General features: G+C 45.1%; 2 protein-coding genes across 9 annotated transcripts in view; one reads left to right on the top strand and one right to left on the bottom strand.

Moving 5' to 3' along the window:
- The window catches only part of SNCAIP (synuclein alpha interacting protein), a 150,377-nt gene extending 141,708 nt beyond the window's left edge, over positions 1-8,669 (bottom strand). For 4 of the 8 annotated variants that reach the window (XM_073802438.1, XM_073802444.1, XM_073802443.1 and 1 more), the window contains exon 1: positions 7,505-7,642. The gene's annotated coding sequence lies outside the window, so the exon portion shown is untranslated. Of the gene's footprint in view, positions 1-6,857; positions 7,029-7,504; positions 7,643-7,989 lie in introns of those variants that run through there. The other 4 variants (XM_073802439.1, XM_073802440.1, XM_073802442.1 and 1 more) reach the window with 4 other exon arrangements.
- LOC141278241 (uncharacterized) lies at positions 5,457-8,802 on the top strand. The gene is made up of 3 exons (XM_073801949.1): positions 5,457-5,562; positions 7,015-8,018; positions 8,664-8,802. The coding sequence occupies exons 1-3, from the start codon at positions 5,457-5,459 to the stop codon at positions 8,685-8,687; spliced, it is 1,134 nt and encodes a 377-aa protein (XP_073658050.1). The 3' UTR covers positions 8,688-8,802.
- Positions 8,803-13,976: the final 5,174 nt, after the last annotated feature.

Raw genomic sequence — 13,976 nt, 5'->3', positions numbered from 1 at the left:
AGGAAGAAAAAGTACTCCTCATCTGATCCCTGAGCCACAGATTCTAGCCTTGAGAGTAACTTTGGGCCACTGTTAGTTTCCCACCTCTTAAGGCAGCTCTTAGTGACCAAGTAGGATACGAGCAGTTGGGAGAACTGCTGCAAAAGTGTCTGAGCAGCAAGTTCAAAGAGAACCTGTCTTCATGTCCAATGTTCCACGATGCAAATATGAGAATCAACTTAAAGGAAATAGAAAAAAATCTAAAAAATCACCTTAAAAACCTGAAGATTAACATTTCAGTACACATATTTCATTCATTCATTTAAAAATTATTGTGCATCCCTGACGTGAGAGGTACTGTACTAAGCACAGGAATATACAAAGATGAGGAAGCACAGTGCCTCGCTAAAGACATTTAGAGCAGGAACAGAGACAGACTAGTATACCCAACGCCGACCACAGGGTCAAGTCCGAGGCAGGGGCTGGGTGGGAGGGGGTCTTCAGCAAAGGCTTCTTGAAAGAATAATACTTGGGTTGTGTCTAGGAGGAGGAGTAAATGTTCACTAGGTCAAGAAAGGAGAAACAATATTCCACAGAGACAACAGCATATGCGAAAGTATGAAGATGAGAGAGGAAATGGACATTTGGTGACCTTAATATTAGAGAGGTCAGCACAGCATGAGGATTATGTGGACAGCTAAAAGAAGTGTGCTGCACACCCCCACTCCCATCCATCTGCTGTGTCCGACAGGGCACACATCACGGGGAATCCTGGAATTCACGGTTAAGAGTTTGGACTTCTTCCCCAGGGCCATGAAGTTTTGAATGGTTCTTCTTTTATGGAGAGAAAGCTGGCATATAACATTGTATTAGTTTCACGTGCAAAACATAATGATTTGATATTTGTATATATTATGAAATGATCACCACGGTAAGTCTAGTTAACATCTATCACTACATAGTTACAACTTTTTTCCTTATGATGAGAACTCTTTTTTTTTTCTTTTTTTTTTGCGGTACACGGGCCTCTTACTGTTGTGGCCTCTCCCGTTGCGGAGCACAGGCTCCAGAGGCGCAGGCTCAGCGGCCATGGCTCACAGGCCCAGCCGCTCCGCGGCATGTGGGATCTTCCCGGACCGGGGCACGAACCCGTGTCCCCTGCATCGGCAGGCGGACTCTCAACAACTGCACCACCAGGGAAGCCCTGATGAGAACTTCTAAGATCCACTTTCTTAGCAACTTTCGAATATGCAATATATTATTTTTAACTACAGTCACCATGCTGTGTATCACACCCCCATGACTTATTTATTTTACAGCTGGAAATTTGTACCTTTTGACCACGGATGCATGATTCGATTTTAACTATTTGTTCTTTAGAAAGAGCTCTCAGGCAGTGGTGAGGAGAATGGCCTGGTAGGGAGAGATGGGAGGCAGCATTTTCGAGGTGAGCTGTGAGGACTGAAACAGGGAGGGTCTAAACTAACACAGAGAAAAAGAGTAAGATTGAGGGATGGAACAGGAGGTCCTAGTGATTGATTAGGTGGAGGCAGAAAGGGAGACAGTCAGACCAGGACCGTTCCCAGGTTTATGGCTCGGTGGCTTAGTGAGATATGCTATGTTCTCTGGGGAAAACAGATGGAACAGTAGATATCTGCTGTGGCTGTCTGCACAGCCTCCACTTTCTCTTCTTTTCAATATTTTCTCTTTAAAAACCACCAGCTCCCTGCTCTCAGGTCATTCGGTTTAGGAGGGCTTTGCTGACCACCCTACCATGTACCTCTCCCACCTCCCACCCACTCCTCACACAGACTCCCTCCCATTCCTGAAGGCTCCAGGACTGGACCCACCATCAAGGCCGAGCCAAGAAGCATGTTCCCAATCTCTGGCCATAAGAACAGGTTCAGGCATGAGCATAGGATCAAAGCGGTCTAATTAGAGTAAATCCTGAATTATTCTCTTTTCCCACAGGGAGTAAGTCTAAAGCTGCTGATGAATATTTTACCACCAAGAAGAAGACAAAAGCAGAACTGGATCCTTTCTGAACTTTTCCAATACAGGAGACAGGATATGTCCCTTCCTACTTGAACACTGGGTTTCTGTGACTTGCTGACAAATACCAAAAAGTAAAGACAATTGTGTTTCAAAAAAAAAACAAAACCCAGAGTCTATTTTTGTAAGTGGTGGATTATAAAAACCTATATTACTGTGACACTAGCACCTTAGAACATTTAAATCTGCAAAAGACATTTAGGGACTTTATAGCAAATTATTTTGTGAATAATGAAAAGCCAGACCGGACTGCTTTAGAAAATGTTACTGCGGCAGATACTGGTACCTTCACTCATTAAGTTACCATTTATTGAGTACCTTCAGGGTTCTTAGACTTGTGCAACAGAAACTAGAAAAGCGTATGCTCAGGTTTGAGCCGGTCCGTACGAGGCCCTTCCATAAAGAGCAGCTCTGTGTGCTGTTGCGACTGATCGTGTGATGTGAGCAAGGCCAGGTGTTTCGGGCTGGCCTGACAGCTGCACCCGATAGTGAGGACACCACCCGAATTTCAGTCTAGCCACCAATAAAACAAGGCCGGCGAAGCAGCACCTCGACTGAGCCCTCAGGTGAAAGACGGCACAGAACGTGTTCTGCGTTCCTCTCCCCGCTAATAAAATATCCACTGACGTTTATGGAGGAGCCTGGATGATGCATCGTGCCGGCTCTCTCCTTTCTCTACTCTCCCTCCATGAGAAAACCCTGCCACTAGCATGGCTTTAACTGTCATTAATGCGCCGACATCTCTATGTAAATGTGCCTAAATTGTCACCTCCTACCCACCCTGCCTCCCAGTGGCTAGGCCCAAATAAATCTTCAAGTGTTCATCTCTGGCGGATACTGGCTGGTTTTGCCACCCTGTGTCCATTCCCAATTCTGATGGCACTGCGCCCATGTCCTTTGAGGAAGCGCCCACCTATTCCCTACTGTGTGCTGTCTTAGCAGGGCTGTCAGTCAAGGCTTCTGGCTCAGCAGCGGCCTGCCACTCACACTAGGCCCAAGGAGCTCTCTTTCCTGCTTCACTAAGTCCAAGGGCAGAGCCTTCCCTGGGCAGACCTCCAGCTGTGTGCCTCAGGAAAAAGAACTTCAGTTCCTACTCCCCAGCCCCCCAGAGAGGTTTTGTTTCTATCCTGAGAGTGGTTCTGACTTCCCTTCGACCCTTAGGATATCCTCCAGGTTGCATTTTGTTTTCTGTTGCTTTACAACTAGAGAAACCGTAGCCGTATATAACCCACTGACATTTAAACACTAAGCAATAGTGACATTCATAGCATACTCTGCAGCTTGTAAAGTACGTTCACATTCCATTTATCTCTTTTAATCAACCTTCCTGGAACTGAATTTTTCTCCTCCCCCCAAATAAATCACTTATTGATTTCTCTATTTCTCACAACAGCACGATCATTCTTTCAATCACTCAAGCTTTTTTAATTCTCATAATGATTCTGACTGTAATCAGTCACCTAACGATAAATCTGGGCTCTTCCAGGTCGATCCCTCCCTTTCCATTCTCTCTGCCTCCACCTTTGCAGAGCTTTCCTCACCTCCCACCGGGGACTGCTGACTCTGCTACCAACCTACTGCCTCCAGACCATCCTAACGCCGCTGGGAGAGGATATGGCTAAAATTTTATCGTTGTCACTCCTCCTCCTCTACCTGTGGTTTTCAGAACAAAGATTATAGCACAATGATTTATAGGGCAATTCCCTAGCCTCAATTCTGGGCTGTCTCCAAGTATACTATCTTATAGTACACTATCCCTCAGCACAAAACATTTGCTAGAACAAGTGTTTTCATACACGTACTAGATTGAAAAGAAATTGCTACAATTTTTTGCAGCTCCCTCTGATCGTAAGTGGAGTCTTTCAATACCCCTTGAATCTGGGGTGACCTTGTGATTTGATTTGGCCAATGGGAAGGTAGCAACTATAATACAGTACAAGCAGAGGCTTAAAGATCACCTCGAATTGGGATTTTCTCTTTCACTGCTTTTGGAGCGCTGCTTGTCTGCCACATAAAGAAGCCCACGCTAGTCAGCTGGAGAATGGGAGGCACATGCCCCAGTTACCTGTTAATGTGACCTAATAACTGCCAGACATAAATGGGGTCATCCTAGATCATCCAAACTACCAGCTGACTGAAGATAACTGAGGGACTCAACCAAGACCAGCAGAAGAACCACCTAGCTGAACTCAACCTGAACTGCCGACCACAGAATTGCAAGCTATAGCATCATTTTAAGCAACTACATTTGGGGGTGATTTGCTACACAGCAATGGATAACTGATAAAACATCTAAGCTGATTTGGTTAATTTCTCCTGGGAATTCCTTTTCAATTACTACTCAGTGTCTTGGGCACTCAATCATAAAATATCTTCTTTCATCTTTTGTACCATTATTTTTCATGTGTCCTATTTCCCCCTTGTAAGTTCCTTGTGAAGAGACTCTGCATATTTTTATATCCCATGTATGTACAAAGTGTATACACGATGACTATTTAGGAATCGATCAGTACTTTTCCAGGGCCCAGCCATCAATCATATCAATTAACATTAATCATTTCAACACATATTTTGATCATTACTTTTAAAAGCTTAAAAAAAGAGCTGATAAGGTACAAACCATAAAATATAAAATCTAGTTATCTAACCTATGTAAAGCAAAAAATCATGCATAGGGGGCTTTCCTGGTGGCACAGTGGTTGGGAGTCCACCTGCCAATGCAGGGGACACGGGTTCAAGCCCTGGTCTGGGAAAATCCCACATGCCGCGGGGCGGCTGGGCCTGTGCGCCACAACTACTGAGCCTGTGCTCTAGAGCCCGCGAGCCACAACTACTGAAACCCGCGCGCCTGGAGCCTGTGCTCCGCAGCAGGAGAGGCCACCGCAGTGAGAAGCCTGTGCACCGCAGCGAAGAGTGGCCCCGCTCGCCGCACTGGAGAGGGCCCGTGCGCAGTAGCGAAGACCCAACACAGCCAAAAATAATAAATTTGAAATAAAAAAAAAAAGTGCCTTGAGGTTTGCAAGTTACGGCATAAATCTTGATAATAACCATACATTTAAAAAATATCATGCATAGTATAAATCATATTAGTAACCATTTCATTGATTCATTTTCAGAAAATTAATTCTTGTAAGTGGAATCTGCACACCAGTCTAAGGGGCACAAGGAAACAAGTATATAAAGGTAAAAGTTTCACAGAAGCAAATGTCTGATTTTCACCAGGAAATTATTTTTCTCCCAAGACACTTATTTCTCCTATGTGGTTTGCAACCCTAATCTGACAGACCGCCAAAAACAAGCCTTCTAAGAGTGTCACTGATTCTCTTGCTGCTGTTCAATTAGATTTTGCATTTAGAAGAGAAATTCCCTTGTGTTTCTTATAATGATGTACCTGCTCCTTGGGAGATTTCCTCTCTTGACAAGAAATGCCTTCAGTATGGCAAGAAAAACAGCTCCAGGCTTTCTCTGATAATATCAAAGATCATTTGTTTGTATTAGATGGTTATGTGGGTTTCCCTCCTCTTAAGAGCAGTAAAGTACCGCTACAATTCCTTCCCAGACAACAGCGCACACAAAGTTTCTTGGCCTCTGTTCTGCATTTCTACTATATACCTGCACAAGAACAACTACTTGGAAGTAGCAAAGCTGTGACATAGTGGACAGAGAAATTCATTTGCTTTAGTCCCTTCCTTTTGGATATCAATACACAATAAATGTCAAATCAATAAATGCAGCATCATTTCAAATCCACCATATTGTAACCTCTTTCCTCATGAAATGCTTCCTATAAATAAAATGAAGTTTATGTTCAAAATTGTATAGCTTATTTTTGATACTTAATTTCTAACTGAGATGTGCAAAGATCCTTAAGAGAACGACCATCGTTTTCTTCCTGTTTCTAGACCTGGAACTCCTACATATTTGGTTATGGGTAATCTTCAGTTAATACTGCCTTCCAGAGAGACTTCTGCTATGCTGATGAAAATGTCACACCTTTTCAAATAGTTTTAAGGACACCTTAAGGGAGTCTTCCTAGACTCTAACCAAGCTGAATGTAATTTAATATTGAGATGCATCAGAAATATCCAACAGACATTCTCTCCCAGATGTAAACACATTAACATACTGCTTTCCCACACCTTGTCCTCTTTGCCTTTTAAAATTTCAGTATGTACAAATGAAATACAGATTTCAACCCATTCCCAACTGGGACATCTGCTCCATAATAAGAGAAATAGGTTTTTGCCTTCCTGCAGATTCAGCAAGGAAAGCCCTGCTTGAAAATGATGTGTTTAGAGTGACACCTTGGAGGACTGACATACTCTGCACACATGTAATCCTCATAAACCTCCCCAGACAGCCCTTATTTCATTTTGCAAACTGCATCCTGGCTGGGCTCCACAGCACGTGGTGTGTGGTGAGACTGCCCTGCAGTGGTTCTCCCTTCCTCTGGGCTCTTTGATGGACACTTGTCAGTAATAGCCAAGAGGAGTGGGGCCCAGCCACCAGCAAGTGAAAAACGGCCACTGATAGTAAGCTTAATTAACTTTCCCAAGGAAAGACTGTTCCCACAGGAAAAAACACCACGTTTCCCCCCCTCCTAGCGGTCCATTGAAAATGAGCAACAATGCTGTTGCCTTTTTGTTTCCCAAAGACTTTCTTCCCCGCAAGCAGTAGCGTGTTCCTCAAAGAATGCTAGTATTTCCTGTGGAAACTGTATGGCTGCCAGTAATGGCTCATAATTTTCCCTCTTTTCTTTTCGTAAAAATGAAATAAACAAAACGTGGCATTTGACAATAGCCAAAATACCAGTTCACCTCACTTACCACCTGCAGATGAAAGTCATCACCACGGAAGAAGGCCAGGAGACAAACACTCCTGGCTAAAACTGACGCGGACGAGCCCGGGACGCAGGACGGCGCCCGAGGGTGGCGGTCGAAGCCCGGGCAAGACGGAGCAGCCAGTGGGCGCGGTGCGGCTGAGCGAGGGGCTCCCCTTGGGCCGTGGCAACCCCAGGCGTCCCTCTTCTGCGATTACTATTATTGTTGGTGGTGCTGTTGCTATTACTATTACTTCGCCCCTCATTATCTCAGCTCTTAGGAGCCGCGGCACTGCCCATCCCTGCCTCCGATACGATCCCAGGTAGCAGCAAGAATAATACCCACACGAAACCGGCAAATGAAAAGAACAATCCTTTGGAAATTGAGGCGGGGGCTGTTCCCCCCTCCCCCAAGGAGAGTAGCCGCTTGGCAGCTGCCGCCGCCGTCGCTGTAGAGACCTCCCCCCAAACCCTTTCTGCAGAGGCACCGCTGCTACTCGAGCAGCCGGGACTCGCGGCACAAAGGGGGCCCGGGGCTCGGTGGGAGCCAGGGCGACACCCGCCCCGGTCGCCCGGTGCAAACTTGGAAAGGCTCAGCCGCCCGCGGCACCGCCCCCCACCTCCCCGCGGCGCCCGCCCAGGACCTGGACTCACCGGGGACGCCCGGCGCTGCGGGGGCTCGGGAGCGCGGACTACGGACGGACGGACGGACGGATGGACGGCGGCGGCGGGAGCAGGAACCGCCGCAGCCGGAGCGGGCGGGCGGCGGAGGCGCTGCCGCGGCCCCGCTACGTCACAATGCGGCCGGGCCTCCGGCGCCTTTCCCCGGGCCCCGCAACAGACGCGAGCGGGCGGGGGCGGCCCCGGGGCGGCGGGCGAGGAGCCGGCGCGGAGGGAAGCGGGGCGCGGCGCGGGCGCACCTCTGGGATGGGGGCGCGGTCACCGCTGCCCGGGCTTCAGGGGCCGCCGTGCCCTCGCGTTGCAGTGCGCCGGGTGCCCGCCCCCCCGGCCCGCGAGCCCCCTCAGCCTGACTGACGGCGACCCTCCCCGCGGCGCCCCCCGCGCGGCCCGCGCCCCGACCGCGCCGCCTCGTCGCCCCGGACCCCCGCCCGCCTTCCTGCCCGAGGCGGTCAGCGAACCTGCTCTGTCTTCTGTACCTTTCGCTCTGGTACCTCTGCTGCCTTTGCCGCCCCTCAACTGGCTTTCTCCGCTCCTCCCCTCCTACTTTTTGCCCCGCTTCTCCCTTTCTCCTCCGCCTCCCTCCCCCGCTTGGCGGCCTCTCCCCCCGGAGATGAAATCGCCCCTCACCGTGATCCCTGCGTCAACTGCTGCCACCTCATTGGTCCCCAAACCATTCCAGGGTTCCAGCCTCAGCCAGGAAAAGAGACTCGGGGAGGGCAGGGGGGGGGCAACGGAACATGGGCACTGTCCTGGGAAATTGCTGTGCTTCGGGAGCCCCTGGCAGAGTCCTCAGGAGCTGGCACAGTCCTCAGCCCCCAATCCTCCCCCGCCCCACGCCAGGCTTGCCCACCCTAGAGGACTTCGCCAAGGAGGGAAGGGCAAGGGGGCTTTGCCCGGAATGTTCTGTGCTCAAGTGTGGGTGGTGGATGGAGGAGACTTTGGTCTAAGCGAATGGCTTTTTAATTCAACAACATTTAATACACCAACGGCCCTGCAGTAATATTAACTTTACTCTTAGCGTCTCTTTCTTAATTGGGGGGGGGGGGTCGGGGTGGGGAGTTGCTGGATTAGGCATCCACAAGTCAGCAGTGGTGACTGCCTCTTTCCTTCCTTGTTTCCGAAATGAACTCAGGAGGAGTGGAAGCATTTATGCTAACCTTGGCTCCCGATCATCTCGCTTTCGCCCTCTGGAAAGCTTTCAATGGTTTTTAAGAAATCTCTTTCCCGGGAGAGACGTCTCAGAGAAGCTCACTCAGCAAAGCCATTGAGGGCCACACTCTTGCTCCTGGGTGTGGCTGCTCGCCTGATGCTGCTCCAGAGAAAAGTGCGAGGAAGCAAGTTCTCGTCTGTCCGCTTAAGGGCCTCCTCCTTCCCCTGCCAGTTCCAGAAGACAAGGGTGGCGCCACGATCCTGGGAAATTCGGCCCTATCTGGGTTAGTGGCAATGGGGATGTATAGCATGTGTAAGACCGTCACTGAAAACATATTACCAATAAAAAAGGAAGGGCCTGGTTGTTTAAAAACTGTGGTTCCCTGGATGACTAGCGAAATATTGCAAACAGTGCCTATGTAGTCCAGGGGCTGCTTTGTTGGCATTTCAGGAAAGAGGCCATTGTACTATTTGGAGGACATGGCCCAGCAATCCCTGCCCTGGACCTATTTGGAGGAGTACAATAGTCACTGAAATAAGGACTACCTTGAAGGCGCGCAGAAGACATTTCACATGCTTTTAATTCCATTTCCTATTGAGAAACTAAATTTCTCTCTCTGCTTTTTGACATAAACAGCCAAAAGCATGTTCTGCAGTGTTATAATTTGTTTATTGTAATTTATCATATATAAGACTTTAAGTACATACATGGAAACTGGCTTCACAATTTAAAAAATACACATTATCCCTCAGAAGATATAAAATCAGATGACATCATATGGCACTAAAAATACTTGAAAATATTGGGTTTAATTCTTTCACATCTGGTTAAAATAAAAATGCCTTTTTTTTTTTTTTTTGCCTAGTATAAACTCTAAGAAAAGCACATCTTGCTTCCATCCAGTAGATATGGATGGAGTTGGTGTCACCCTTGATATGTTCTATACACAACATACTTTTATTGCCATCCTCTTAAATATTTTGACAGCCTGCTTTTTTAAAAATCAAATTTTAACTTATTGAACGAGTAATTTTTTGAACAGTTATAAATGGCTATTTCCTTCCAACTGCCCTAAACATCTACTCTCTCTAAGAATAAGCCAGGTGTTAACTCAGTGTAAATAGTTCAACAAGAACTATTCTGAGTATTCTGATTCTGTTGCACGGTCAGAAAATGGGTTGTCAGAGGAAAGAAAATTTTGTTTTTGTGTAGCCAAGGAATAGCATGCCATAGTCTAAAAGAGCAACCTTTGAGATATTGTTTCAGATATTTTCCCCGTTTGCTTTTTTAGTTCTTTTGTTATGGTTCATTCTGTTTCTAACATTTTTTGATTACATGTTTACCATTGTTTCCATGTGATTATTTTTACACTGTAAAAATAAACCTGTGCTTATACACAGTTTCCCACATAGGTGATGAGTTTGCTTTTACTTGGACTGTTCGTTGGTTTGCTTCTCCTGTGCACAGTCTTGCCAAATCCTAAACCACAAATTGATATACCAAAGTGTGGAAGTAGTGAAGTAATTGGGATTAAAACAGAGCTAGATTTTAGACTGGATGGCAAGAAAGCCAGCTTCCTCAAAATAACACTGACTTCTTATCAAGCTAATAAACTGTTCTGCCCACTCCTTCCGTGGCTTCTTACTACCACCTAGTCTCTAATACTCAGTTTCCTATTCCAGCAGGTGCCTCTACAGGCTAGTACTAACTATGGAATGGTTTACCAGCCATAGCTACTAGATTATTTTTAGAATTCCCATGCCTGTCACAGTGGAGTATGCAACTCTTAGAGCATTTAGTATATTTCTGCTTCATGTCCATTTCTACTCCCCTTCTATTCAATTGTCAGTTTCCATTAAATGCCAGGGAGTTCATACTACTCATAGTTGGATCTGTGACACTGAGCAGATTTTTATATTCAAGAGTTAGCTACCGAAAATAATTAGTACAGAAATTCATTTCACCGTATATCATCTGCCAAGGAGTTGCCATGTAATTATTCATTCAATTATTACAATTAAACAGCTGCCTCTTTCTTTTTACAGTTTCCATAATGTATCTTTATTGTGCTACAAAAATTGGATAAACCTGCTACAACACTGCCAGTGATCAAATAGACGCCATTTTTTTCCCATCCTTTAAGTGTTGATTTGCTTAATAAAACATCCAACTCTGCATTAAAGGTTCAGATTTGTATTTCTCATTGCAGAGTCTGGATCACTGAAGAGAGTCCTGTTTGGGGTCCTTTCTGATTTCTGGTTGGGACCTATAATTCAGCTGGGCCAGACTGCTCTTTTATTCTGGAGTCAAGTTTGCTTTGTTTGCTGTACAAATGTATATGGTTAATTATAAGATATGTATATCAAGAATCAGATCACACTGCATCTGCAAATGTGATTGTATTAGTCATGATAGGTTAGGTTATGCTGTGGTAACAAACACTCATGCAACAACAACCTCAAACTTGCATAGATCATTAAAAATGTATTTCCTGCTCTCACTGTATGGCAATTTCAGGTCAGCTGTATCTCTGATTCATATCTTTTTCACTTTAAGACTCCAGCCTAATGAAACAGCCACTAACAGCAATGTTGCTGGTCATTCTAGTGAGAGAAAGAGAACTTGAAGGTCTTATACGGGGAATTAAATGCTCCAGCTCAGAAGTTACACGCGTCACGTCTCACAACTCATTGGCCACAACTAGTTATGTGGCTCCACTACTCACAAGAGGACAAGGAAGGGCATCCTACAATATACCCAGATATTTGGTAAATAATAAGATGAGGAGGTGTGAACATATTACACTTTACTGTAGATCTTATAAAACAGGAGAAGAATCTCTGTGCATTTTACAAAAAGCCATAGAACTGAAATATGGAAATAGATGATGAACAGAAGTATAAATTCTATAGCACTTTTACCTTCTGAAACAACCACAAAATCAAGAGCAAAGAAATGTGACTGATAAAGAATGATTAGGAGCCCAGTTTTTGAACATTTTTGAGTTTCACAGAGAAAGGAATGGTTACAGAAACACATGGTTTTACCCAGTTTTCCACCTGGTTATAGGACATTCTCACATGTTCTCCCCACCTCCTTTTCCCAGTACACACCTCCTTATCTTTGACTTGTTTGGACAGAGCTTATCTTTGCTATACCCGTGGGTGTTTGTGTGCCTGAGGTGAGAGTGACTAGGAATTTATCATTCTTCACCTGACCTGTTTTCTGTGGTCATTTCTTCACTTTCCAGTGATTTTTTTTTCCCTTCAATATTTCTTCTTTTCTCTCTTTTTGGAGCAAGTTTTAGCCTTTTGCTTCATCTTAGCACTTCTAATAAAGCTAGAATTGGAGAGGGAGGTGAAATTCAAGCCCAGGAGCTTAGCTGCTTATAATACTATAGCAACTTCAATAAAAGATTGGGTGTAGAAGAAATTTTATGCATTGTTAACCTGATTCACTGAGATATTCCTGAGATTCCATTTAATCCTATTACTGTGCTTTACCTACCCTTACAGATCATTGGCAATTCTGTTGTTGGTATTTTTAAATGGAAAAAATTAGACCATGTACAAAAATGCAATCAGATGAATGTCTTGCCATGTGTTCTGAGAGAGCCTGGGGCAAAAACGCAAAGAAAGTATCCATCAGGGATTAAGGGGTTTTGGATAAATCAACTGATTTGGGACCATGATTTTCCCCTGTGCTCCTCTTCCATAATGAACCACCAGCAGGGAGCAAATCTGCTGTAAAACTGCTGGGATACCTAGAGGAACTCTGGATTCAAACTCTATACAAAGTTTTCATGGCTGGATTTAACTATACTTACTTTAACCCCGTAGTTGGATTTGTGCAGGTTCACACGTTATTCTACCTGAAGTTGACTTGGGCTCACTCTTCACCGTGGCCCTAAGAGCCACTCTGCCCATTCTTAAGCTTCATCCACAAACCTTCAGTTGTGATTTAAAAGTGATATTTCTGCAGCAACCTGAGCCCAGTGGACTGGTCTCTTCTTCCAGGGACTCCACCCACATCGTCTTCAGTAGGTCACTTTTTCCAGGTTACTTTTTATGGAAAGCCTTTTCTGTCCCAGAGTGGCTTGATGCATTCAGATCTATTTGAACTAATCTTCCTTTGGGTCACGTCACATCTCCCTACGTGTCCACTGATGCCTCCAGTCTGAATCCATTTGCCATTGATCATGGTGAAGCCAGCCTGAGCCCTGCGTTCCCAGAAATCAGCGATGGTTGAGAAGGGCCCCCACCGTTTTGTGTTCCAGAAAATGACTTACCACAAAAAGCCACCTCCCCGTGAGTAAACTCATGGTCCAGTCTTTCTCATGACTCCATAAGATTTGCACATGACTCTCTTGTTTACCTACGAGGAGGCCAGACTTTCCCCTTTCTGCCTGAATGTGCTGACAAGACTAGACCCAGACCCTCCAACTTCCCATTCTTTGTCTCATGAATGAATAGCTGAGATTAGAACTGTTTGTCCCACTGAAACTTGCTAGACACAGAGAAAAACATTTCCTGTTCAGCTAACTGACCTAGACTTCCCCTGATTACAGCAATCCCAAATGTAACTCATCCCACCTGTAACTAGTCTATTCTTCCCTATAAAAGTCTAACGCAACATCACCCCTCAGAAACACCCTGATACTCAGAGTTAGGGTGGTCTTCCAATTGCAATAGCCTGAATAAAATCAATCTCACTTGTCTGATTTTTGTCTTTAATACCATCCTTTCCCCCTTTTAAATTCCGGTCTCCTTTTGTCATCTTCGTTAATAGCTACTCTAGTCACTGACGTGAATTGATGTCATGGATCTGTTATTTAACTCTAAAATGGTTTTTTCTAAGCAGTCTTTTACATCTAACATTTTTATCTCTAAGGGAAATACTTCACACTCTATAGCAAAAACTGGGAAGTGTTTAAAACCCTTCAAATTGTACAGCCTTATTATTCAACTTTTTCTTAGGTTTGTTTTTTTCTGTTGGTGAAATAAATACGTCAGAGTATTCAACTTAGTTTGGGATAAATGATCAGCATTCTTGCTTTCATAACATGGCATGTATATATAACAATATCTTAGTTATTAAATATTCAGCCACAGCATACTCTATGCTATGCCACTGGGTTAATATATTTTCCAGGGCTGCCAAATTAGTAATTTGCCTGCTGGGTTACACTACTTTCCAACTTGGGCCAAGAGAACAGATAAATAATTTTGGAGATGCAGACCCAGGGTGGGTGGTTTCAACAATTGGTATATCCCACTGATGAAAGCCCTCTTGAGA

Source organism: Tursiops truncatus, chromosome 3 (assembly GCF_011762595.2).
Source record: "Tursiops truncatus isolate mTurTru1 chromosome 3, mTurTru1.mat.Y, whole genome shotgun sequence".
In the NCBI taxonomy this organism is placed as follows: Eukaryota; Metazoa; Chordata; class Mammalia; order Artiodactyla; family Delphinidae; genus Tursiops; species Tursiops truncatus.
This window is presented reverse-complemented; position numbering and strand designations above follow the sequence as displayed.